At 40.9% G+C, this 27,805-nt stretch overlaps 1 protein-coding gene across 4 annotated transcripts in view; it reads left to right on the top strand.

Annotated features, from left to right (window-relative positions):
* tnrc6c2 (trinucleotide repeat containing adaptor 6C2) overlaps positions 1-27,805 on the top strand; it is a 63,640-nt gene that overhangs the window by 15,395 nt on the left and 20,440 nt on the right. For 2 of the 4 annotated variants that reach the window (XM_061910708.1, XM_061910698.1), the window contains exons 2-11: positions 2,559-2,659; positions 5,182-5,203; positions 15,857-16,255; positions 22,142-24,550; positions 25,132-25,326; positions 25,699-25,865; positions 25,961-26,038; positions 26,147-26,204; positions 26,284-26,426; positions 26,536-26,682. In XM_061910708.1, the coding sequence (XP_061766692.1) occupies positions 2,559-2,659; positions 5,182-5,203; positions 15,857-16,255; positions 22,142-24,550; positions 25,132-25,326; positions 25,699-25,865; positions 25,961-26,038; positions 26,147-26,204; positions 26,284-26,426; positions 26,536-26,682 (3,719 nt within the window). The remainder of the gene's footprint in view (positions 1-2,558; positions 2,660-5,181; positions 5,204-15,856; positions 16,256-22,141; positions 24,551-25,131; positions 25,327-25,698; positions 25,866-25,960; positions 26,039-26,146; positions 26,205-26,283; positions 26,427-26,535; positions 26,683-27,805) is intronic. The other 2 variants (XM_061910717.1, XM_061910727.1) reach the window with 2 other exon arrangements.

The raw sequence follows: 27,805 nt of genomic DNA, 5'->3' as shown, positions 1-27,805 counted from the left end.
CCAAACTTTTAACTTAAAAGACCAATTTAAAAAAAGTTGCGATGTACTTACTTTGTGTAAAAAAAGTTACCTACTAATATAATGTAAAAATATTGCAGAATTTGTGCGCTCTTATTTCCCACCCAAAGTTTTAGATAATTGTATTCTCTTTTAAGGTATTACAAGTTTTGTTTTGTCTATACTGTACCAGGAAGCCAATTAAATAAACATATCAATATCCCCAAAGTATCATTATAGTGTACACAAATGATGTTTTTTTTTTTTTACAGAGCAGTATAATACATTTGATACAAAAAGAGAGGAAGACACATGGTGCACAAACATGCACACTAAAGTCCTTGTCCTCAACTCACCCCTGCAATAGTTTCAAGGGGCTGTCACCAAAACAAAGCTAAAGGAAATACAGGCAGAGACAAAACATTTTTGCTTTGTGTGGCTTCAGGCGAGCTATGCAGCAAGTTTGACTCATGCCGCCACAATAAGGTCTCAGCGTACTTTGTAACATCTCGGACTGTCAGTGCTCTGCCATCTTGCTCATCATTCGAAATCCTTTCCAAATGGCTTTTGCTATTCACTTTCTTTGTCTGTCTCCTTATTTCATGTATGCGTGTTTTTGTGTTGTCACTTCCCTTTTTTACCCTTGTCTCGTTTGTTTGTTGTATCCTATTAAACTTCTCTGGCTGGGAGGTGAATGTTCTTTGGACCTGCCAAATTCATTTACAAACCCCGTTTCCATATGAGTTGGGAAATTGTGTTAGACGTAAATATAAATGGAATACAATGACTTGCACATCATTTTCAACTCATATTCAGTTGAATATGCTACAAAGACAACATATTAGATGTTCAACCTGATACACATTTTTTTTTTTGCAAATAATCATTTACTTTAGAATTTGATCCCAGCAACACGTGACAAAAAAGTTGGGAAAGGTGGCAATAAATACTGATAAAGTTGAGGAATGCTCATCAAACACTTATTTGGAACATCCCACAGGTGTGCAGGCTAATTGGGAACAGGTGGGTGCCATGACAGCTTCCCAAAAAATGCTCAGTCTTTCACAAGAAAGGATTTGGCGAGGTACACCCCTTTGTCATGAGCAAAAAGTCAAACAGTTTAAGAACAACGTTTCTCAAAGTGCAATTGCAAGAAATTTAGGGATTTCAACATCTACAGTCCATAATATAATCAAAAGGCTCAGAGAATCTGGAGAAATCACTCTACGTAAGCGGCATGCCCAGAAACCAACATTAAATGACCGTGACCTTCGATCCCTCAGACGGCACTGTATCAAAAATCGACGTCAATCTCTAAAGGATATCACCACATGGGCTCAGGATCACTTCAAAAAACCACTGTCACTAAATACAGTTCGTCGCTACATCTGTAAGTGCAAGTTAAAGCTCTACTATGCAAAGCGAAAGCCATTCATCAACAACATCCAGAAACCCCCCCGGCTTCTCTGGGCCCGAGATCATCTAAGATGGACTGATGCAAAGTGAAAAAGGGTTCTGTGGTCTGACGAGTCCACATTTCAAATGGTTTTTGGAAACTGTGGATATTTGTGTCCTCGGAAAGAAAGAGGAAAATAACTATCCGGATTGTTACAGGCGCAAAGTTTAAAAGCCAGCATCTGTGATGGTATGAAGGTGCATTAGTGCCCAAGGCATGGGTAACTTACACATGTGTGAAGGCACCATTAGTGCTGCAAGGTACATACAGGTTTTGGAGCAACATATACTGCTATTCAAGCAACGTTATCATGGAGGCCCCTGCTTATTTCAGCAAGACAATGCCACACCTCGTGTTACAACAGCGTGGCTTCATAGTAAAAAAGTGTGGCCACTAGACTGGCCTGCCTGTAGTCCAGACCAGTCTCCCATTGAACATTTTGAAGCCTAAAATATGACAACAGAGACCCCAGACTAAGAACTTAAGCTGTACATCAATCAAGAATGGGAAAGAATTCCACCTGAAAAGCTTCAAAAATGTGTCTCCTCAGTTCCCAAACGTTTATTGAGTGTTGTTAAAAGAAAAGGTGATGTAACACAGTGGTGAACATGCCCTTTCCCAAATGCTTTGGCACTTGTTGCAGCCATGAAATTCTAAGTTAATTATTATTTGCAAAAAAAAAATAAAGTTTATCAGTTTGAACATCAAATATGTTGTCTTTGTAGTATATTCAACTGAATATGGATTGAAAAGGATTTGCAAATCATTGTATTCCGTTTATATTTACATCTAACACAATTTCCCAACTCATATGGAAACGGGGTTTGCACATATGAAGTGAGTGTTGTTGATGGAGGAAAAAAAAAAGAATCCTTACACACTGTACTTCTGCTCCGGTTTTAAGTAAATCCTGGAGGCTTTAAGGAGGCTTAACATTCATATTTGGAATGCATACACAGGTGCTGTGACTGTATGCCTCAATACTACACATGTCTACATCTATACACATGTCAAATCTGTCTAAATTGTTATTGTGGAAAAGTAAACAATGCAAATCAAAGACTGGAATTATTGTCTCATGTTTGAATCATCCTTTTTTTTACAGCTGATAGAGGCCAGCAACACAAGAAAGACAACCATTTGATGGAAGAAAAGAGAAAGAAAAAGCAAGAAGAAAAGATCAAAAAGGACAACGCTCAAAAAAAGGTAGGGATAAATATGTAATTCCATTAATTGAAGTTCTAAATATGCAGTAAATCTCATTTTAATCTTATAAGTGAGCACATATTGGAATTGACAATTAAATACCAGATTGAGACACATGCAATTCTGTACTTCCAATTGTATAGGAACAGTTTAAGGAAGGCCACTTGTTCCACAACAGGTTTTTTCTACTATACTAGCCCTTGAGTTGAGTTCCAACTTGGGGAAGACTAACTTTTTTGCAGCAAATTAAATGTAATAAAAACTAGGGCTGTCAAAATCAACGCAAAAACAAAACTAAGTTTCTTTAACGGCCCTAATTTTTTTGACGTCCAATTAATGCACATGGGTCCTTTCTGACCCTCGTAGTGTGGAAAAATGGTGCTGTGTTTACTGATGAGCCACAAGCAGGAAAATAATGAGCAATAATGGCCATTGTGAAAATACCAGGTCCAAAGCCATGGCAAGTAATTCTCCCGACCAGACAAGACTTTTTCTTTATTCACGATCGCAGTGAAACGTCATCACTGGAGCAACTGCTTGCTGGCGTTCTTGCAGAGGTGTAGGTTAGTTTACTTTGATAACATAAAATGTACATTGTTACTTTAACTGCTTTTGTAAGTTGGCATAAAAGCTCATCAAAAAGTAAAGAGGGTCGGCAGGAATTCTAGAGTCATTTAACTATATTCTTTATTGTTGTCCCAACGTCAAGATATGTCAAAACACCTCTTCTCAAACCAATGCCATACTTCCCGCTTCACAACAATAGCACTACGCGGGACATCTGGTACAACTACAATAACAAAATGCTTTGTCAAAATTGTAATGTTTTGTTTTGTAGTATAATTAGTGATCTTTCTACCTAAATAAATGCTAGTATTTGAGGAATATAGAGGGGGACTTTTTCTGGAATTTTGAAATAATCAGTATATTATGGCAGAGGAGTTAGTGTGTCTGGCTCACAATACGAAGGTCCTGAGTAGTCCGGGGTTCAATCCCGGGCTTGGGATCTTTCTGTGTGGAGTTTGCATCTCCTCCCCGTAAATGCATAGGTTCCCTTCGGGTACTCCGGCTTCCTTCCACTTCCAAAGACATGCACCTAGGGATAGGTTGATTGGCAACACTAAATTGTTCCTAGTGTGTGAATGTTGTCTGTCTATCGGTGTTGGCCCTGCGATGAGGTGGCGACTTGTCCAGGGTGTATCCCGCCTTCCGCCCGATTGTAGCTGAGATAGGCACCAGCGCCCCCCGCGACCCCAAAGGGAATAAGCGGTAGAAAATGGATGGATGGATGGATTATTTCATAACATGTAGGGACAGAATGATGAGGTGTCTGACTATGAAACTTGATTACTAAATAGAGATAGTTAAACCATTGTCATGTGTTGAAATACATAGTATTAACTTGTACAACACATAATGTACAGAATATCAGAAGCATTTTGTCAGGTACAAATATCAGACTACATTACCAAAAAAATGTTGGCAATCAAACCATGATCGTAAGTAACGATCCCATCATTTTGTGTTATTAATGCGTGAAACTGGTATCTAAACATAGTGTAGCTCCTCCTCTGAATGCAAGTGCTCCTACAGCAGGAATTTAAATTTTGTATTCCTACAAAATAAAAAATCTGGCAAGATACCAACGCACTGGAGATACCTTTCACAATTGTCATTAAAAGGGTGTTTGTCTCTTTGTGTTGAGCTATTTTAAAGAAATGTAAAAATCTTAATGTTTAAAAACACATTTATTAAAGCAAATTAATTGTCTAGTCCTGGTATTGGAAACTTGAAAATCATCTGTCTATGGTTCACTTATTAATGATGAAAAATGATATCTATCTGCAATTATCCATCCATCCATTTTTTACCGCTTGTCCCTTTCGGGGTCACGGGGTATCTGCAATTATTTGTGATTAATTTTGAGTTAACTATGAACAATAGGATTAATAGCAATTAAATATTTTATTAATTTGACAGCCCTGATATAACACTAGAGTGTTTTGAGCTAACCACGAACAATGCAATTAATCACAATAAAATATTGTATTTCTTTGATAGCCCTAAATAAAAACACTAAAGTTTTCCTTTTGTAGAGAGGAATTTTGACTAGTGTTAAGAGATTCTTGTGTTCTCGTTTTAAGCTCTTAAAAGGCTAGTGTCCACTGTACAGTGGACATCTGTATTTTGCATAGGGCGGCAGTATATTTGTAACTATCCAAAGAAATATATTGAAAACAAATGTGCACTACATCGGGTACTTGTCTCAAAATAAAAATAATAGTGAGGATAGAAGTCCGTACCACTGATCCTTTGCTGCCCGGAAATGTGGCCCTTTAAACAATTTAGTTGACTAGCGCTGTTCTAGAATGTGACTTGGAAACTGTTACAGCTGCAAAAGTGGGCCAATCTCATATTTTTTTGTTGGAGCTTTATATCAAAACCCATTTGAATTTGAATGTTAAGTTTTCACCCTTGCTATATTTATTTAATGTAAGTCCACTTTTGTCTTCCCCCTGCAGGCTACAGAACAGAAACCCAAAGGTGAGTACTTTTTATCCTTTACCTACTAATACCATGTTACCACACATAGCATTTACCCTCAGCCTTTTGGGTTTACACGCACCTCTGACAGCGAGGGTGTGTGCGCACACATGTGCAACTGTGTGCCCCACGTCCTAACGTCTCAAAAACACACACATAGAGCAGAGCCTATGCAGTGGAGTGAAATGCAGAGAGACGTCTGGTTTGCCCGCAGCAGCAGGCAGTGGAGCGTGAGGGCACCCTGACATAACAGAGAGTGTGTTGTGGGTAGAATGGGGTAAAGAGAAAAAAAGAAGCACACAGAAAAAAGACATTCAGCTATATTGCCTCAGGCTGAAAATCCAGTGTCCTCACTTACCCTTGATGGTATTTTTTAAAGCAAACCGAATAAAGCATTCTGGAGTGTTTCTTGGATTGATTGCTATCCTCCCCTAGATTTAACACCATTGTGTCCATCTGGGTGTCACTTTATTGAATGTCATAAGAGCTTGTCTTGACCCCTGAACTGCCTATTTTGTTGCCAGCACCTATCACCGCCTCCTTCCATCATAGCTTCCACTGCGCACAAAGCCAACATCTTCCTAATTTGATGATTTTTTAATACCCTCTTTTAGCTTGTGGATTACAAGATGGAAATCCCTTTTTATTATTCTGAAGCGGAAGCTAAGACACTCTTTTCTGTCTTAATGCATTAATTGCTGCTATGTAGTACATGAAAGGATATCTACAGTACAAAGTACAGCTTAATCTTTTGACAACCGTAGAGTTGTGCTAGTTCTCTCATATTTAAACATACACGAGGAGTCTTCTCTTATAGTTGGTTATTATCCGTGTGGTATGTTGATATACAGTGCTGAGTTTGTATTCATTTATTTGAAAATCTTGAAAAAAAGATAAATATGATACTTTGGGTTACTCGATATAGATTTGGCCGACAGAGCTTTCAATATTGCCATATTGTGATAATGCATGTTGATGACAAGGAATAGCTAAACATGCTACATAACACACCATAGGAGGATATGCTAACAATTAACCGCAAACTAGAGCTCTTCCATGTTAACGAAGGTGGGCAGATGGATGCAGATACTAACAGTAGCGATACAAAGTATAACATCATTGTACAATCGATACTATACTGGTTCAATCGATATTTTTTTATTATCCCCTCAAAAAAAGTAATTTTTGTATTTGTTTACAAACTCATCAAACACGTCACAGGACACAGTAGGACTTAAAGGGCAAAAACCAAAGGATTTAAATCTGAGCCAGTAGTAAGAAGTAAGTGAATTATTTTAATAGATAGTGTTAAACCGCCACTGCTTGGTTTGGATACCGAATTTTAAGAATTACCCAAAACAAATGTTAAAGGCCTACTGAAATGAGGTTTTCTTATTTAAACGGGGATAGCAGGTCTATTCTATGTGTCATACTTGATCATTTCGCGATATTGCCATATTTTTGCTGAAATGATTTAGTAGAGAACATCGACGATAAAGTTTGCAACTTTTGGTCGCTAATAGCAAAAGCTTTGCCTTTACCGGAAGTAGCAAACGATGTGTGCGTGACGTCACCGGTGTGAGGGCTCCTCACATCCTCACATTGTTTATAATGTGAGCCTCCAGCAGCAAGAGCTATTCGGACAGAGAAAGCGACGATTTCCCCATTAATTTGAGCGAGGATGAAAGATTTGTGGATGAGGAAAGTTAGAGTTAAGCACAAAAAAAAAAGCGACGGCTCTAGGCGGCAGCAGTGGGACCTTTTCAGATGTAATTAGACACATTTACTAGGATAATTCTGGAAGATCCCTTTTTCTGCTTATTGTTTTAATAATGTTTTAGTGAGATTGTAAAGTCATACCTGAAAGTCGGATAGCTGTGGTGAACGCCAGTGTCTCTCAGAGAAGCCAATGGAGGAGCCAAGATCACAGCTGCTTTTTTGAGCTGCAGGAGGAAGTCGCATAATCCACTGAAGTCTCCAGTAAGAGCCGACTTGATATCACAATTTTCCCATCCAAAAACTTGCTGGTTGACGTAGAGAAACATGTTCGCTTGACCGCTCTGTGTTAAAGCTTAACAACAAACAAAGAATCACAGGCTGTGTTTCGGTGCTAAAGGCAGCTGCAATCCACCGCTTTCCACTAACAGCATTCTTATTTATAATCTCCATTATTAATTGAAGAAATTGCAGAAGATTCAGCAACACAGATGTCCAAATGACTGTGTATTTATGCGATGAAAAGAGACTACTTTTAGCCGTGTGTGGTGCTGGGCTAATATGTCCGCTACAACCAGAGACGTCACAAACACGCGTCATCACACGCGTCATCACACGCGTCATCATTCCGCGACGTTTTCAACAAGAAACTCCGCGGGAAATTTAAAATTGTAATTTAGTAAACCCATACAAGTACAACCCATAAACTAAACTGGCCGTATTGGCATGTGTTGCAATGTTAATATTTCATCATTGATATATAAACTATCAGACTGTGTGGTCTGTAGTAGTGGGTTTCAGTAGGTCTTTAAGTATCCAAACAGAATAATAAAAGCTTATTGCATTTTGACAGAAGTGTAACTCGAATCATGTATCAGAAAGTAATCGTATATTAACAGTAAATTACCAAGTAGATTGATAACAGTTTTGAGAAATGAATACAGTTGTAAACGAAGCAATATGATACTACTTATATCAGCAGCCAAATTACGAGCCATTGTAGTCCGCCTTGAAATGGCTCTATTATAATTTGTATATTAAATGATCTACTGTATTGTTATCGCAGGAGGCAGCAATATATATATATATATATATATATAGCGAAATGGATTTTAGGCCATATCGCCCATTCCTAATGATCAGATTAACTGTATTGGGTGATTCTGATTGGAGTGACAAAAATTGGAGCTCAGGTTGTGAGTAGGGCCATGACTGAAGTGATGGAATTGAGAGGTTGTCGAACACAATGAGGCAGTAAGTACTTAAGACTTGCCGAAAATATCCAACTGGAGTCAATGACGGTACAAATATTGAACATTTCTCTTTGCATGGTCATTTATTTTATGGTTATGTTTAATGAGCGAGAAAGGAACACAGGATGAGGAAGTGATTGGCTATTTCTTTTGAAAGAATGATAAAGAAAGTAGGGTTGTTGTGTTGACTAATCGCTCAATAAGGTACCTCTGATTTTACTCATAACCTCTGTATCTCTTCGAGGGAAGGCATTATTGACCGGAATGAGTAGTTTTCATGTGCAGAAAAGAATAGACGTGTGTGTGTGTGGGGGGGGGGGGGGGGAACGTAGCAATCAGTATGCAGAAGGGATATGTGTCTTTCCATCCATATCGGTAAATTCAGAAATTCACAGACACATACAAATGCACGCCGCCTTCCCCCATCACGTTTTTTCTACTCACCGCTCTGCAGGCCTTATTTGGTCTCCAAGCATTTCAATTTGTTTGTTGTAATCGATCTCGGCCAAGCTTGTTCATATGTATGAAAATGAGATAAAGCTTCAGCACAGTGGAATTAACTTCTTTGACCCCCATTAAGCATAGAGCTCCGCACCAGCATAGGGCTCCATCCAGCAGGCGGCCTCATACTGCCCCTATTCAGTCCCCGTGCGCACGTACGCACACACATACATACACACACACACACAGGCTGGATGGAACTTTAGATACAGGGCCCCCCATCCGTCTCCATTGTCCTATTCCCCATTACTTCCAAAGAGATGCTGATTATTCACTCCATGCACACACCCAGCTTCATCACAATCTCTCAATACCACCACTGCAATCACAATCAAGTCGGGCTTTTTCACATTGGCTCCTTAAACGGAACAAAAGCATACTATTGCTAACACAGTGTGAGAGAGCGAGCAGGAAGAACACAAAGTCAAACCACATGTGTCATATTAAATATTTTTAAAAGATCTGCACACTCCTGTCTTCAATGTAATAGTTTCAAGCAAGTGCTTACCTTGCCGATTTAGAAAAGCAGAAATATTTGAGCCGTGGTGGCATTTAGCATGCTTGTAACCTGCCAAGAATAACAATTATGCAAATACACTATCCAAGCAAAACGCTACTCAAAAGCTATTTGTGAAGCAGGTGCTGCAGTGCCGCAATGCTATATTTCAAATTCTCAAACACTGATAGTCTAAAAAACTGAATTTGCGTTTTTTTACTGCTCATAAAATCCATCAGCCTATATGGGCACTTTCAGTTCTGTTTTGTTCAGATTTAGAATTAATTTGCTTTCTTACATTGTATTAGTTGTCAGCACATTTTTCGTCTTGGGATCCCTGGTACTGGCATTTAACATACTGTACCAAAGAAAAACACTCCTTTTGGGGTACTGGGTTAAAGTTTCAGAATGATGAAGTGTAGGGACTTTTGCTAAGGGGTCTTGTAATGCCATGCTGTACCATTGTGCAACATGCAGCTTATTGTTCCCAAAAGTTGAGATGAAATTTCAAATTGTACTGCTCTAAATTGGAGGTTCCACTGTACTGTGTATAAAATAAAGGGTATGGATACCTGGTCCTGTCCTGTCATCCACACCCTCTCCATGTCCTCTTATTGTTTCATCCCATTCAGGCAGCAACATCATTAACAAAGTGATCACAGCATATGGTTATAAAAGTGAGACACACACACAAACACAAGTGTCGTGCATATTTCCGTATTGGATTAATTTGCAATTTCATATGCTATTAATTGCGTCAACACAACAAGGGAATTTCATGAATCACAATCCAATTAGAGGCTAATTTATTTAAGCATCGACACAGCTCTTCTCTTCACTTAGCCACATTCATAAACACCCAAAAGAATTAATAGTGTATTGCCCACGAATTACGTCCCGTGGATTTATGACTGCCACGCATAATTGTTTTTCCGCTACCTCACCCCAACCCCTCTTGTGTACTCATCCCGCATGCGTGTCAAATGTTGGAGGAGAGCGAGAGATGAAGGGGAAAGCCTGGGGTCAGAGCGACAGGAAACAACAGGGCCACACAGACCTAAACAATGCTTTGCTCTTTGTCAATTCATACCGCAGAATCACTCACAAGCTGCTGGTAAGAGAGGCCATTTGATGCCTTTGGACCCTCCCCCCTCCCCTTCATCTTCGCTCTCCTCCTCCACATAGCGAGATGCTTCGTGTCAAATGTCTGGCAGATTATTAATAACATGTGGCTGAGCTGCTCTGAGTGACAGTTCTGCTGTGCTGTGAGGCCAAGATGTTTGCATACATGTTTATACAGTTCAAAGGCTGTGATTGTGTTTGCATTGAGGAGGCTTTTCACTCTTGACCCCGTTGAAACAAATATTTTACCTCAATTCTGGTAATTATGACATTTTTCTCATACATTAAAACCATGGTGTTTGGTTGTTGTACACCACTACAAACTATACCCCCATAAAAAGCAAATGCTTCTCAATTTATTTTTTTTCCATCCAAAACAGATGCTTTTTTAAGGATAACAACAACACTTTTCACTGCACTGTATTCCTCTCAAAAGTCTGCTTTTATAATTGTGTAAAACTAAACAAACGTATGTACTACATCCTATTATACTGCACAAGTGGTCATAATATTTTAGAGCAGTTGTTGTATATGTTGTAAAACAAATCAACCTCCCTAGAACATTACTTTTTATAGAACAGTACAGCGCCACACAATTTTCTTGCACTGTACCCATGTTTAAGTATAACCTTACATCATTATTCACGTCTCATTTTTGTAGAAACATATTTTATTGCTAATAACAATGCTCCCTCTGCTTATTATTGCTACTCTGTCAATTAAATTTACACAATTAAATTTGATGCATCTTGTGTACACAAACCAAATAAGCGCTTTTAATTGTACCTCCTCTTTCCAACACATACTCTAGCAGTGAAAAACAACCTTGACCCATGAGAGAGAAAGGGGACCCTGGCATTGGGATGGAGATGGGAAATAGGGGGCGGGGGGCACTAATTAGATGGAGAAGATGGAGGAGGCATGAGAGAAGGTCACATGAGGCCACAAGAGGCAAATAGAGGTGAGGGGAGGCAACATTGAGTCTCTATGGTAACTGCTTTTTATATAGGAAGGGTGAGGGGTGAGAATGTTTTTGCCTTAATGTGGTGAAAGTACTGGGGAGTTTTGCCCCTATTAATACAAGCAGATGGGACCTCAGAGAGACTCCCACCACCATGTAGTGTATAAACTCACAACATATACAATGAAATAGTAAATGAAAAACGGAATAATAGCACACGTGTAGTGAAATAGAACAGAAATAGTTTAAAGTTGAGAGCAGATTATAAATCTGTCAGACTGAAACCATGCATTACTTTGTTACTAACTGTAGTATTGTCAATGGAGGGGATGCATTTATAACATTTTGTATATAGATGTAAATCCCTCCTTACATTATCATCTCTTCTTGGCTTGGGGGGATGGCACCATTGTGCAGGGCGTATAGGCCCGTGTGTGCTGTCCATCCCCCCCACGACAAACATGGCTGCATAATGAAGTGGTTCTGCAGACAATAGACAGAAGAGCTATGGGAACCTGCTCTGCCTGGCACGGTAGACTTATGTGGCTCAGTGCCACACTGTACCATATATGCTCGTCTTTTTGTCTTCCGTGTTAACTTGCTCTTTTCCTAAAGCTGTCTGGCCATCCGCTTGACCATTTAGTGTGGAGAAAGGCTTTCTGTATACCCTAGCTTCATTAAATGCTTTAAGTCTGTCACTATTTGACAGTCCTGGCCCAAATATGCACATTTCCTCCACCCTTCAATGATTTGAGCTGTGTTTGCTACTTGACATCGTTGAACATGTTTGTATCATACTATAATCCTATTTTGTTCTGTGAACCAAACGTGGTTATTTCTGAAGCGGCCAGGTACACTGCAAAAGTCTTAAACCCCTTCACATAATGCCGTCTTTTGTGAGACATTTGCGTTATTTAAGGCTGATGTTAATGCTCAGTAGCACACCAAAAAATGGGTTGCTTCATTATTTATTAAAGCTTAATTTATGATTTGCCCCGTGTGCCGCCCCCAGAATATGAATATTGCTGATGCAAAAATAAATAAGACATTGATTCAAGTCAACAAAAGGAATGTTGCAAAACACACCTGTAATCTTCGCCATCTCGTCAACTGCATCCACAAAGTGTCTGAACTAGCAAATTTTATTCATTCAGATGCAATACAGCACGGTAGTAGAGGGGTTAGTGCATCTGCCTCACAGTACGAAGGTCGTGAGTAGTCCTTGGTTCAATCCCGGGCTCGGGATCTTTCTGTGTGGAGTTTGCATGTTCTCCCCGTGACTGCGTGGGTTCCCTCCGGGTACTCCGGCTTCCTCCCACCTCCAGAAACATGCACCTGGGGATAGGTTGATTGGCAGCACTAAATTGGCCGTAGTGTGTGAATGTCAGTGTGAATGTTGTCTGTCTATCTGAGTTGGCCCTGCGATGAGGTGGCGACTAGTCCAGGGTGTACCCCGCCTTCCGTACAATTGTAGCTGAGATAGGCACCAGTGACCCCAAAAGGGACAAGCGGTAGGTAATGGATGGATGGATTGATTCAATACGCGTGTAAACTCTTTAATTTACTGTGTGCAGATCTCATTCCCTTTCAATGACAGTAAATGTAACAAGCACACTCTTCACATTCCTCATTTAATCTTTCATAAATATGCTTTTATCTGAGGGATATCTCTACGAGACTATTTTTTTTCTTTGTGGTGTTTTTATGTGAAGCCTTTTTAAAGAATTTGCCCACCTCATGAATTAAGAAAGGAGCTGTCTTCTTCAAAATTAAAAGCACGCCCTGGTGAATGTATTTCTGATTGATCAAAGCAAAAAAGAGCTATTTCTCTTGCAGGTATTATTTACTCACTAATTTCCACGAGGGAGCTTACATTCATAAAGATATTGCTTGCCAGACACTTGACAAGTTCGATTGAGGTTTTTTTAATTATCACATTTTTATGATATAGATGATACATTCTCATGTCAATGCACCTTGTAGGGAAAATAGTTAAACAAGAATGTTTCTGACCTTTATTCTTGCTTCTTATGAATGCGTGTTACTTTGCTGCATTGTAGATGTAGTGCTATTTTGAAATGCCACCTCTGTATGACGTTGCAAGCATTTCACCACTGTGTTTTTCTTTTTTTTTTTATTAATTATAAAAATTCTCTCTCCTCTTCTCTGGGCCCTTTGCTCTTTTTCCACTTTCTTTGAGCATGTCTCTTGCTGTTCCCGCTCCTCCCCCTCACACATACAGGCCACTACAATGGCAGTGTGAACTACATCACCAATAGTTGCACCTCTCTTATGCGTGCTCTATCGGAGCAGTGTTGCGTAAACAATGTTAGCATATTTAATCTATTTAACAAATCATTGAAGCAACAAAATTAAAATGTATGTTTTTTTCTAATCAAAATAATCAATTTAATTATTGAATCGCTGCAGTCCTAAAATACATGCAAACAAAATACACTGCAAACAAAATACACACAACAGTGATCTTACAGCTGTGTAGCAAATGCAACCTTGTGTAGACATAGACAACTTTAAGCCATGGTTAGATTGCTGCCCAGAAGAGCCCTCACGTTGAAACAAGCCTCAAGCATTATAACCAGCCGTCTTCCTGGTCTATGTCAGTTATGTGCCCCATTAACATACACGCACATAAAATATATGATCTCATTCACCCCTTTGAGAAAAATATAGCATCCCTTTTTGAATCGTATTTCTCTTAAAGATCAAACAAGTCCAATATTTACTCTAGTTGTATTTCTTATCTTATTTTTCAGTTGATTTTTTTAGTGGAGGATTATTCTAGTATGCGTTTTCTCAGCCTCCCACTGTGTACAGGCAGAATAAAATGCAAGTTGTCGCTTGGTGAACTACAGCAGCTTTAATCAGTGTAATTCTTTTATTAAAGTGTCAGCTACATCCTGTTTCATATTACTGTTATAACCCTTACCAAAGTGCTCACAATCGTCAGCTTCTGTTCAGGCAGGTGTGTCTATCATATTCTAGAGACCTGTAGCGAAGACCTGGTTCTGGAACCCTTTTACTGCTAATATAAGTAAAATGGTTCTTTCAAATAGATGCCTCAAGTCACTATTAGTTTAATTTGCGGTATTCATCGTAATACACATGTAACTGCTATGTGGTGGCTTACATTCCGTTTGGGGTTGAAAATCGGTGCTAAAGTGAGTCCAACCAGATAACAAGGTTTGCGTTTTTACCGTCCTTCCAAAAGGTTGCATGGTTTCTTGATTTGTCACTGCAGTCTACTGCACCATGCTACAGTGGGCAGGATCAAGATGGATGAAGGCTCAGAGAGAGAGAGAGAGAGTAACACAGTGAACATCAGGCTGAGAGAGAAATAATGGAGAAACTGAGAGGGAGAGCAGGTGGGTTTTAGAGTTGCTGTGATGGAAAGACAGAGGAGAGGGGGTGGTTGTAAATGCAAGAGAAGAAGTAGTGGATGAAGAGGATAGCAGGGGGGCAGGGAAGCATGTTTTTGCTATCCTGTCGTCTGATTGGCTTGGGGCAGCATCAGGCGGGCTGAGCAGGATTTAATCAGATATGTGCGTCAGCGGCTGCAGTTCCAGGCCAACAGCCAGCCAGATACTGCTGTAGGGAGGAAGCGGGGAGGCTCTCTCTCTCAACATCCCTCCCCTCTTTCAATGTTTCTGCAAGTGTGTTTGAAATCAGAGAGGGAGGGGGTGTGCAAACATATGTGTGCGCACTGAATATTTATGTGTTCTACAAAGATGTGAAGGCGTTTGAAAGACACCAACAGAAAAAGGGGGCAATGCCATGTCTTCCCTCTGAATGTACGAAGTGTATCTCCACAGAATGTACTCATATTTCGTTTCTGGCCTTTGGATTAGTTTTGTGATTCCTGTGAAGGTTTTGGACAAGGTCTTGGCAGGCACAGTAAAAACCTGTGTAATCTTGGCCCACTCGGACCCCCAATGTAGCTTGTGTGCAGTGCATAACCGCTCATAGATGTACATGATTGGTTAATGTACATTTTCCCCTCTCTTGTTTTTACAAGGCACCTTCTTATATAAACATGCAGAGTCTTTTTGTCCGTCTTCCCTTCAATGAAATGTTTCATATGCCCAGGGACAACAGAAAACAACATTATTAACTATTTATCAAGAATAACAAAGCTTTGTTCACAACCTATCGCCTGTCACAAGTTAGCTGCAGCAGAATGAGCATATTTTTCAATGAAGTAGGCAGATAGTAAATAGCCTCCTAAGAGTTGCATATTTCTGTACATTTGAGAGGATATTTTGGCTTGATGAATGTTTTTCTCACCAACCTTTGTATTCAGTGGTTCCAGTAATGGCACGTTTTAAATTAGTTTCATTGAAGAGAGATACTTCGGAAAGATGGTTACAATCAGACCAGGCTAGAAAGAAGGGGCACAACACATCAACTTTAAATTCAGAAAATACCCCTTTCCACCAAGAAGTGCAGTACAAAAATAAGTACTTTGTACTACGGTTCTGGCATCCATCAGACAAAAGCAGTATCTGTATAACCCTAACCATGAAATGAATACCTTGCTTACTGCATGTGTTGTCTGTCTGTGTGTGTGTGTGGGTGTTTCCATCCAGTGCCAGAGCCTGCTCCCACTTACCCCAGTCCCGGCACATCCAACCACCACCCCCCTGCCAGTCCTAAGCTACCCCTCTCCTCTTCATTTTATTCTGGCAATGACCAGCGCAACTCCTCCAGTAGCCAGCCACAGAGTACGACTTCCTCTCAGCTGCAGTGCCAGTTGTCATCTCACGGTGCTCGCTACCCGCCAAGAGAGGTGCCCCCACGCTTCCGTCAACAGGAGAACAAGCAGCTACTGAAGAGAGGCCAGCCATTACCAGCAGGAGCCTTCAGTGCTCTCACACAGTCCTCCTCGTCGTCTTTGTCACCTTCATTACCTTATTCTTCACCTTCGACAAGCACCAGCATCACTACCCCAAACTCCACAGAGGTCCCTGCAGGCAAACAGCAGCCAGGTTTGTGCATCTTTTTAAGCCCTGCGCTAGAATTCGTATTTATTTAAACATGGTAAAAGTGATGGGTGTGTGCCAGTGCTTAGCATTCATGTTCCATTATGTCAATGCTTTTTTCAGATTAGTGTGAACAGCAATATTTTGACAAAGATATCGTTTGTATGTGAAACGTTTCAAAAAATGCCAAGATATAATATTTCTATTTTTGGACGTTCAATGCTTAAAGCAACCTTAGAATTATACAAGTATGTTGATAATGGATAGCTGTAAGAACCGTCCATGTCATCAAACATACTGGCGGCTTAAATAGGTGTACAAATACAGGAAGTCATTCAAGCATCTGTTTTCTTCTTTGGGCAACCTATCACTATACCAATTGCTAACTTACATTACAAATACAACACCTGGTATGCAGTGAGCAGATCCGTTGCAGCTGTGCTTTACAAGTAGACAGCTATTTAATAAACTATAGTCATCAGCTATGCAGCAAACGACCCTGATATTTAACTAATCTCTGCTTGACTATTAAGTATTAGGACAGTCCGCAAATTTATTTATAGAGTGTTGTTGACATTTTGACAATATTGTAACTTGTTTCCTATTCTCTTTAATTCCAGACAACTGTTTGATCAAAATTAAGTCAATAGTACACAATAATTAAATAAAATCAGAAACTACTATCTATTGTTTTAAAATAATTTTTGCCCTCAGTCCTCGAGGGACCGACTGAGTTTGTAAAATTAACAAGAACAGAAAAAATGATTTAGAGAAAATAAAGATATCAATCTCATCACTGTAGTATTGATCATATAGGTATCGACACCACATACGAACAGTTGTTATATTTTCCTGTCTCTCTTATTTATCTACTTGTCTATTTCCTGTTATGAACTGCTTAGTTTCTGCTGCAACACAGTTCCTTATACACTTCTTAAACTTTACTATGCACTTATTTATTCTTTTGTTTCTAGCTACCTTAGAATGCTTTCTACAATTTGCTGTCTGTGTGCAACATGTTTAGCCTTGTCCTAATACTTGATAATGATATCTAAGATATTGGGATATGCCGTTTATTTGTCGTAATAGAGGTGATTAATTATTTATGTAGGGCAGTGGCTACATATTGTGTATGCAGACACGCGTTTAGCTGATAGCTTGTCGGAACGGGATTAAAAATATAAAATAAAGTTTTATATATCCGCCTTACTTAAACAGCCCAAGAATTGTGTCCACACAAACGCATGCACGTAGATGTGTTGGGTGTGCAGCTGTAGGAAAACTAGAGTGACCTAGTTGTGTCACCTCAGTTCTGTGTCTGCCTTGCAGATTAGCTGACACTCCCACATGCTAGTTTATACCAAAGGTATTGTGGTGATTTTGTATTTTCTCCAATGAACACAGTGACAATCACCAGGTCATAGTTGGTTTGTTCAGAATGTGAAGGCAAAAAACATGTGACTTAAAGGTCTGAAAGGGAAACCCCATATAGGGTGAAGGGTATCCAACTTCTCTCATGCAACCCTTATAACAGACCCTGCTCCCACCCTTTGTTGCTTCCACATGGAGAGACATGTCAGTCTTTCCAGCTGACTGGGGACCATTAGGTTGTCCAGACCAGATTGGCTGCCCTGTAGCAGGTGGTAAAGCGGGGGCCTTTTAAGACTGTGGGAACTTGAGCCCAACAGCTGTTTTGTTGTGGCCCAGACGGTGCATGTAGCCAGCCATAAGTCGTGTTTAAGGACACTTGAACTATTGTTTAGGCTGGCAAACATATAGTTTTTGTTCATATATTGTGTTTGTGAAATGTTCAGTGCAGCTGAATAGTTTGTATTTATAAATTGTACAGTGCTAGAGGCACCAGTTTATGAAAACTACACTTCTATTAAATAATGTAAGCACCGTATAAATATTTTACTTGTATATTTCAATTCATCAAATAAATACAGAAGTGCTGGGCCCAGAGTAAGCTTGGGTGGTTTATGTTGCCCCTTTTGCTGTAATACGCACACTCTCAGAGGCACACAAGTGAATCCCCCGGTGGCTTCATTAATCCAGCCTCCTTCAGTGAAACCAGAGAAGTCACCATCGCTCTGTTTTTTTCTTTGCCCAGTAGAGGTAAACAGACATGAGTTTTAAACCCCCGTGTGCCCATTCTCCCGGTTTCCAGAAAAAAACAATGTATGCTTCCTTTGCCCCTAGTGGGCTCTAAGTTATCTTCAAAGAGTTATGGATCGGACCTATTATGTTACTGAAGACTACTAAACATTCACTTTATTTCGACACACAACCTCTTGACTGATCTAACCTATGCAAACTGGCGAAAAATTACTTTTGTGTCTCATTTCCTTTAGTTTTTTGCAAGTGCCAACCTTTACCTATAGGTCTTCTTGCAAAAACACCCTTCCATCCATCTCAACCCCCCTTTTATTCAATTTCAATGTTTTCTGGAAACTCTTGCGTTTACTGCACAACTGGACATGTTGGCCTCACTTTTGTCTTTACCTTTCAAACTCAATTTACTAGGTGTAACGGTACACAAAAATTTTGGTTCGGTGCGTACCTCGGTTTAGAGGTCACTGTTCGGTTCATTTTCGGTACAGTGAGAAAACAACAAAATATAATTTTTTTGGGTTATTTATTTACCAAATTGGAACACTATAATAATTCTGCCCACGTTAATCAACATTAAACTGCCTCAATTTGTTGCTCAGATTAAATAAAATAACAAAACGTTTCTTCTACATATAAAAAGTGTAACATTAAACAGTTTCAGGTCAACTCATCATGCTTAATTTATCACAGCATTTGGGAAGCCTGTAATTGATTTTTATTATGTACCGCCGTATTGTCCGCTCTATAAGGCGCACCAGATCATAAGGCGCACCTTCAATGAATGGCCTATTTTAAAACTTTGTTAATATATAAGGCTAACCACATTATAAGGCGCATAGAATAGATGCTACATTAAAGGCTGGGGTTACGTTATGCATCCTTTAGATGGAGCTGCGCTAAAGGAAATGTCTACAAAACAGTCAGATAGATCAGTCAAGCTTTATTAATAGATTACAAACCAGCGTTCTGACAACTCCGTTCAATCCCAAAATTAATAAACAGCTGTTTTATTATTTTCCCTGATTCAATAAACACATAAAAAACTGTCTAATATCATTACGGTAAATCAAACGTTAGTGCAATCACAATATAGTAACACTAGAAATAGTGCAAAGCAATATTATATCAATAACTCAACGTTGCTCAAACGATAATGTCACACAACACAACACACAAAATAAACATGTAAAAATCACTTTATTAAGTTATTCCTTATCCACGAATCCTTCAAATTCTTCTTCATTGTTCGAATCAAACAGTTGGGCGAATACGGCATCCGACGTCGAAGTCGTCATTAAACGAGTCATTGTCGCTGCTGTTAATGTTAAATTCTCTCGCTGCTGCTCTATTCCCGTGTTCTACTGTGAGACTGATCGCCTTGAGTTTAAACTCTGCGTCGTAAGCGTGTCTCTTAATAGGAGCCGTTTTGGGGTCTTTACATAAACACAGAAACGACACGCCTCCCGCTGCTTCTTCTACGAGGGAAAAGGAAGTCGGCGGCTGCTTACCGTAGAAGAAGAAGCGCACATCTTCTTCTACGGGGGAAAATGAAGTTGGCGGCTGCTTACCGTAGTTGCGAGACCAGTTCTGGCTCAATATTGGTCCATATATAAGGCGCCCTGAATTATAAGGCGCACTGTCAGCTTTTAAAAAAATTGAGGTTTTTAGGTGAGACTTATAGTGCGGAAAATACGGTCAATGTTATATTTTTATCAACATGTGATAGCAGAGACCCTGCCATTCAAAGCTTTTCTGTCCGTAAAACACACACACTGCAAATTGAGCTATTGTTACGCTGAAAGCTAATTAGCCTTCACCTCAAGCCAGAACTGCGAGCGAGCTGAGCTGTAGTTTAAGTTTCTAAAAGGTCAACAAGCTCATAGTGATGTTATTAGTAGTTGACTCGGAGGTGTTTATTATCATTTGGGGAGAGTACGCTGCCTTATGCTCACCTGCTAAACACCTATCTGCTCGGCGCTGAAGCATTTACTACATGCGCTCTGAATACACACTGCTGATTGGCTGTTACCACTCTGAATACGCACTGATGATTGGCTTACCGCTATATATGTAACCAATCAGAAGGTTGTGTGGGTGGGAGAATGCTGGGTGCTGAGACAGAGGCAGAAGAAGCAAAGCAGCTTGTTAAGACTTTAGCTTAGAAACTCGTTCAGTACACCCCGTACCGAACCGAAACCCCCGTACCGAAACGGTTCAATACAAATACACGTACCGTTACACCCCTCCAATTTACTCATTCACACTTTTACATCTGTACTGACAGATTGGTTGTTGCTGGAATATTTGTTTCTCCTTTGTAGCAAGTGTGCTAGCATTAGCATTTTTGGAATGTGCATGACCTTATGCGATTAAGCTGCCTAAGAACAAGATCGATTGATAGATAGAACAAAAGCAACTTAAAGCACTTGTGTGTACCTACTCAGCCCAAGCACATATATTTTACATCAACTGACTTGCTTGTTTTTACCCCTGATTTTGTATTATGATGTTTAACTTTAGCATGCTGAGAAAATGATACTCACAGTATTGTTATAGGATAGTGATAATAGTTTACTTTTCATTGTCACCTCTTTAATATATACTATATAACTTTAAAAGCCAAACAATATTTTCCCATTTGATAATACACACTTATTATTTATTCATTTATAGTACACTCCCACCGTCATGTACTTGCTTGGCCAGTGTGCTGGTTAGATTAATGATAGGATTTCCTATTGTTTTGAAGACCCATGAGACTGGCTGGGTTGTATTCTAGATGTTTGCATGCCGGATCAATAGCTTTTTCTTCTCTCTGCTTCTTGAATTAACAAGATCATTGATTTGCTGCCTCCAATTGATTAATTTCCTTGTTGTAGCACCGATTCGATCTATTATCAATCAATCAATCAATGTTTATTTATATAGCCCCAAATCACAAATGTCTCAAAGGACTGCACAAATCATTACGACTACAACATCCTCGGAAGAACCCACAAAAGGGCAAGGAAAACTCACACCCAGTGGGCAGGGAGAATTCACATTCAGTGGGACGCCAGCGACAATGCTGACTATGAGAAACCTTGGAGAGGACCTCAGATGTGGGCAACTAGTCCCCCCTCTGATGCCTTTGGACCTAATGAGATTTATTTTGTGCAGTATAAATTAAAGAATTGTTGGGGTGGGGGTGGAGTTTTTGGCAGTGTGCTACTGATGTTTTAAACAATATATAGGTATAGATAAACCTATAGGAATTGGATAAACCGTATAATATACCTGTTCTGCAATCACAGGGTGAAACATAGGGACATATTTGCCTTTTTTAATTTCATATTGTGTTTGTGGAGGAGGAGCGTTGGGTATGATGGATGAGAAGCCATCTTGGTTTCATTCCGATAAATGAGCAGCGTTCCACTTGAGCTTTCTGGGGTTAACAAAGCCAATGGAGACGGATGTGTCCCTACTGTGCTGGGTGTTAGGTGGGGGAAAAAATAAGGGATAAGAAATAGGATTCCACACACAAAAGACAAAGACATGTACAGAGACTACAAGCGTATGGAAAGAAGAGAACAATTCTAATAAAAAGAGGAAAGCTGTTTCCTGCCAAGTTTCGTGCCTAGGTAGTTATTAAAACGTAGGTTAGAAGGACTTCATAGGACCTTCCCGGCCTCATCATTTCCTTAATTTTCTTCTTTGTGGTGTCATTTTTTGTCAAATTCCTTTACTCAAACTGCTGTAATACAGCATTTGTTGTCCTTTTGTCTCATTTCTCTTTAGACATATCCCTGCCGAGTGGCAATTGCTTTTTGGGAGCATCCTTGCAAGCTGACAGCGTTTCCCGTGCCAACAAAGAGATTGAGAGAAGTGACACTAAAGCTTGGCCCTCCATTAGCCACAGCAGTGACCCCAGCCGTCCTACAGCACCAGAATGCCCCTTGCGCTCAGTTAGTTTCAGCACAGACGTGAGCGCTGTCACTCCCACCAGTAGTACTTTTCTGAGTATGGCCACAGGTGCCACAGGCCAACCGGCCAACTACCCAACTCTTAAATCTAACAATAACATGATGACAGGACCTGGGTCAGCCAACACGTTATCTAGTAACAAAGGTTGGGGTTCAGATACCAAACAAGATGGAATTAATGGAGGGCGAGTAGGAACGCCTAATCACTGGGGCTCACCCGGTTTTAATTTAAATCTAAATCCCAATGCCAACCCATCAGCCTGGCCAGTTCTTGGTCATGAGGGGGGTGGTGTTATTGGCCCTAATGGGGTGTCCACCTCATCTCACCCAGCAGGCAATGGGAATGGAAATCTTGGGAAAGGGGGTGTTGGAGGTGCAAATGCTTGTGGTGGAGGTTGGGTTAGCATGGTTGGTGCTAATGAAAATGAACAACAGCGGTCCTCAACCAACACAAGCTTGTCTTTCAATATGGAAACTAACCGGAACACGGATGGACCAAACCACAACAAGCAACAAGCTCAGGAGCCTATGAGCCCTATCCATGGCTTAACTGGCTGGGGAGGCCAGTCACCTACTGAATCATCTCAACTTAATGGAGACACAACAGGCAGCTCTGTTTGGGGTAGTCCAGAAACCAAGGCAGTTGACTCCCCAAAGGACTCCGCCTGGGAGGGAGCACCCTCTGCAGATCTCTCTTCCTGGGGCCGCCAAGGTAGTGGTGGGGGGAGTAATGGAAGCGGTGGCTGGGGAGACTGGGGAAAATCCTCCGGAGGTGGAGATGGATCGAAGGCCTGGGACTCTCTTGATGCCGGCAGTTCGGGTTCGGGTCAAGAGCAACAGCTTGGCTCATGGGGTAAGCAACCTGGAACTGCCCCAGAAAGCGAGGGGAGTGGGGACAGCAGAAATGGCCTATCTCACAACAGAGAGAGGTCGTCGAGCATGGATTGTACCCCTCTGTTACCACGACAGGACTTGGACCCAAGAGTACTAAGTAACATGGGCTGGGGGCAGACTCCCATTCGACAGCACACAGTATGGGAGATGGAGGAGGCAAATTCTGATGATGGGAAAAGCAGCAGCGGCAGCTCAGACACATTTGAAGGTTCCAGCTCTAGCAGTGGTCCTTCTTCCGCAGATAGCAGTACCGTCAACCCCAATACTGCTGCTAATCAAAGGCATGAATCCGAAGGAAAACGTGACAGCGATGGATCTTTAGGTTGGGGAGGCCTTCCACCTCAGCAGGTCAAGACTGGATCTGGATGGGGTGATCACCCACAGTCACTGAACGAAGCAGCTAATGGCACCACCAGTGGCTGGGGAGACTCAATGCCAACCAATGGACCTAAAAATGTGGGCATGACAACTTGGGGCTCTCAGGACAAGTCCCCTACTTGGGACAGTGACGTGACTAAAAGTCAGTCCAATAATTGGGGGGAGTGCCCACGTAGTAGCTCCCACGGTTGGGGCACTAGTAATGGGGGCTCCAACAGCTCGAGGGATTGGGGTGAACCAGAAATCAAGAACAATGGGTCCCCCAACAGCATGTGGGAAGGTGAAGGAGGAAATGGAGGTAATAGTGGTTGGAAAGAAAATGCTAGAGGAGGAAACCGAGGAGGTATTAAGCTAACTTCCTCTGTGAGCAACAGCACTTGGGGAGAGACCTCACGTGCCAATGGCCCAGTGCAGGGTACCTGGGGCTCGTCTAAGCCCAATGAAAGCAGCAGCAGTAGCAGCACTGGTAGTGGAGGAGGAGGTAGCATTGGTTCTTGGGGAGGTCCTGGGTCTGTGAAACAGAACACCTCCAACTGGAGCAATGTCAACAAACAGGACCAGTGCTTGGAGTCCACTGGTTGGGAAGAGCCCTCACCACCCTCCGTCCGCAGAAAGATGGAGATTGATGATGGAACATCTACCTGGGGTGATCCTAACGCATACAACAAGACTGTCAACATGTGGGATCGCAATAATCCTAATGGTAACCAAGGCAACAATGGCCCGCCCTCCATTAAGAATGGTGGTATGATCCCACCCAACAATACCAACAACAATCATTCTGTCAGCCCTGGAAACAACAATCACCATGGTCATCTGATGCACCACCATTCTCACCATGGCAACGCACCAAGCCATTTGCAACACCACGGAAACAACTATGGCTCACCCAACAATTGTGCCCCGCACCAGGGTGCAGGCCCCCACAGTAGACCTCCTATTGCTAACCCAGGTAAGACAGCTAACTGCAGTGTGGCTATATCTGACTTTGCATTTCTGCTTTCTTTTATGATCTTGATAGAAACAGCAGCACTTTCGAGATCTTTTCCACTCATTGTCACATGATGTGATGGCATTACCATTAAAACCATTAGCATTAAGGATTATTAGGTATTCCAAGCATTATTTCTTGAAGTAATTTTTTCATTAAGTGGGTATTGAAGCATAATTATAATCATATATGTGCCATGAAATATTTCCAATTAGCTAAATTCAGTGTAGAAATATATTTCAAGACAAAAACTAGCATGCATACTTGTCTAAGGTTTGACTACTCAATTCTTATCCCGCTGCATTTTAATGAGTGAAACCATCTTAATAATCAGCCGCATTGTATCCATTGATGGTGATTAAGACTGAAAAAAAAACATCCTTCAAGTGAGCTACACAATAAGCAAATTCACTCGCTGTGTCAATAACACTTTTCCAAAATAGCAAGTCCTTTTTGACTTTGATTGCATTTGATGGTGCAGTTCAGTATGAGTCCAGTTTTTGAATGCACCCAACACATAATACACCCCCTTGGGTTTTCAGGCTGGGGAGAGCTTCCCAACGTACAACCCAAGTCAGAGCCTGCTTGGGGAGAGCCTGCCGCTCCGACATCAGCTGTGGACAATGGCACCTCCGCCTGGGGTAAACCTCCAAGGGGAGCTGGAGGATGGGGAGGAGATGGTGGACATGAGCCCTCCGGGCCTTATGGCAGGGCCAACGGACCCTCTTGCAAGTCTGGTAAACGTCTACTTCTGTTTGCATTTATGGTAGATGATGTACATCACCATTATACACTATTTGCAGTGCATAATTTTTAAAGGGACTAGTCAGAAAAAAATCCCTGTTGCTTAAGATACTTTTTTAAATTATCTTTATCTTAAAATTGTAATCAGTTCAACACCTTGTATACAGGTGTTGAATGTATTTGTGAATTTGTGAAGCATAGAGGACGTTGCTGTGTGTGCAAGGGAAGACAGTGCCATCAAGTGGTTGTATTTAGAACTACATGTACTATGTATACTGTTTTGTTTTTTCTCTCTTGAGTTTTTCCCTATTTATATTCTCTCATTGTTTCACCGATTTTGACCCAATGGAATTTCCTCCTTATAGGTCCAAAACCTATGCAAGACAGCTGGGGAAGCGGAGGCGAGGAAATGGGCATCACTACAAACCAGTGGGACACTGAGGACGGGGACATGTGGAACGGCCCCACCATGCAAGAGAGCAGTTCTTCTTGCAATTCTTGGGGCAATGGACCCAAGAAGGGCCCGAGCAAGGTGCATGTCCCTCTAATTCTACACACAGATATTATTCATGTGAATTCACCACATTGATTTTGAAATTATTAAAATGATTTGATTCGTCGCCTCAGGTGAAGATGGGTAACAAGCCGGATGAGACATGGATCATGAACCGTCTTATCAAGCAGCTCACTGACATGGGCTTTCCAGTACGAGCCTGATTTATTATTCAGATTAGCAGACTGATATGCAGTTCATGTAAAACGCTAAGGTTCCTTTACGTTTCGACTGACTGATTAATAATGTTTGTGTTACAGAGAGACCCTGCTGAGGAGGCTTTGAAGAGCAACAACATGAATCTTGACCAGGCCATGAGTGAGTTTAGTTTGAGTGGGTTGACCTAGTAGGACATATATATTGTTTTATTATAACATTTAAAAACTCTCCTCCTCAGGTGCTCTGCTAGAGAAGAAAACTGACCTGGACAAGCGTAGTGTAGGCATGTGTGATTACAGCAACAGCCTGAACAAGCCTCTGGTGTGTCGACCATCTGTGCTCACTAAAGATCACTCTGACCGCAACGCCTTTCTTGACAAGGTATTAAACACCTCACCATAAGTTAGATAGTATTGTATTAATGTATTTATGTTTGTTACGGTTTCTGTTTTTTTTCCCCCCCTCGTACCATTAAATTTTACTTCTGCAGGATGGTGTTCTGTCCGATGATGCCCCCCCATCACCGTTTCTGCCTTCCCCCAGCCTGAAGCTCCCCTTGGCCAGCAATAGCCTTACTGGGCAGGGTCTGGGACCGGGCCACTCTGGGCTGGGGATGCAAAACTTGACCAATAGACAGGTATTCTCAATATTACTGTAACTAACAAACTCAATTTATTTTGCCTACTATTTTGCATTCCCCGCGATCCAGAAAGGGAAAAGCGGTTAAAAATGGATGGATGGATTTTGCATTCTGTCCTCAACATCAGGGCTGGTCTGTGGCATATAAACACTCTCTGCGTTTTTTTAGAGCCACAACCACCAAGTGCCTGGGCTTTTGTAAGGATATGAAGCTATTTTTTCTTTCATTTAAATCGGTTATTTATAAAAACAAACTACCTCATAAATGTTCAGATGAAATCAATTCCGCTGTCAAAGTTACTAATATGGTCGTTTTAATAAATTTAGGATACAGTGGGGCAAAAAAGTATTTAGTCAGCCACCGATTGTGTAAGTTCTCCCACTTAAAATGATGACAGAGGTCTGTAATTTTCGTCATAGGTACACTTCAACTTCGAGAAACGGTTTAGAAAAAAAATCCAGGAATTCACATTGTAGGAATTTTAAATAATTTATTTGTAAATTCTGGTGGAAAATAAGTATTTGGTCAACCATTTAAATCTCTCGCTGATGGAAGGAGGTTTTGGCTCAAAATCTCACGATACATGGCCCCATTCATTCTTTCCTTAACACGGATCAATCGTCCTGTCTCCTTAGCAGAAAATCAGCCCCAAAGCATGATGTTTCAACCCCCATGCTTCACAGTAGGTATGGTGTTCTTGGGATGCAACTCAGTATTCTTCTTCCTCCAAACACGACGATTTGAGTTTATACTAAAATGGATACATGGATGTTACAGCAGAGGATTGGGAGAATGTCATGTGGTCAGATGAAACCAAAATAGAACTTTTTGGTATAAACTCAATTCGTTGTGTTTGGAGGAAGAATAATTTTTTTTCACATTGTGTCTCTCACAGTTTAAGTGTACCTATGATGAAAATAACAGACCTCTGTCATCATTTTAAGTGGGAGAACTTGCACAATCGGTGGCTGACTAAATACTTTTTTGCCCCACTGTATGTAACAGTACCTACACCCATTGCAAAAATGCAAAATGGTTTATTACTTCTTACCCAGCATGGAACACTTCACTGTTCACTCAACACAGACATCATAACGTCTTCAAAGCTCACATTTGTACA

This window comes from Nerophis ophidion, linkage group LG01, assembly GCF_033978795.1.
Source record: "Nerophis ophidion isolate RoL-2023_Sa linkage group LG01, RoL_Noph_v1.0, whole genome shotgun sequence".
In the NCBI taxonomy this organism is placed as follows: Eukaryota; Metazoa; Chordata; class Actinopteri; order Syngnathiformes; family Syngnathidae; genus Nerophis; species Nerophis ophidion.
Note: the sequence above shows the minus strand (reverse complement) of the source record. Positions and strands in the feature narration are given on the sequence as shown.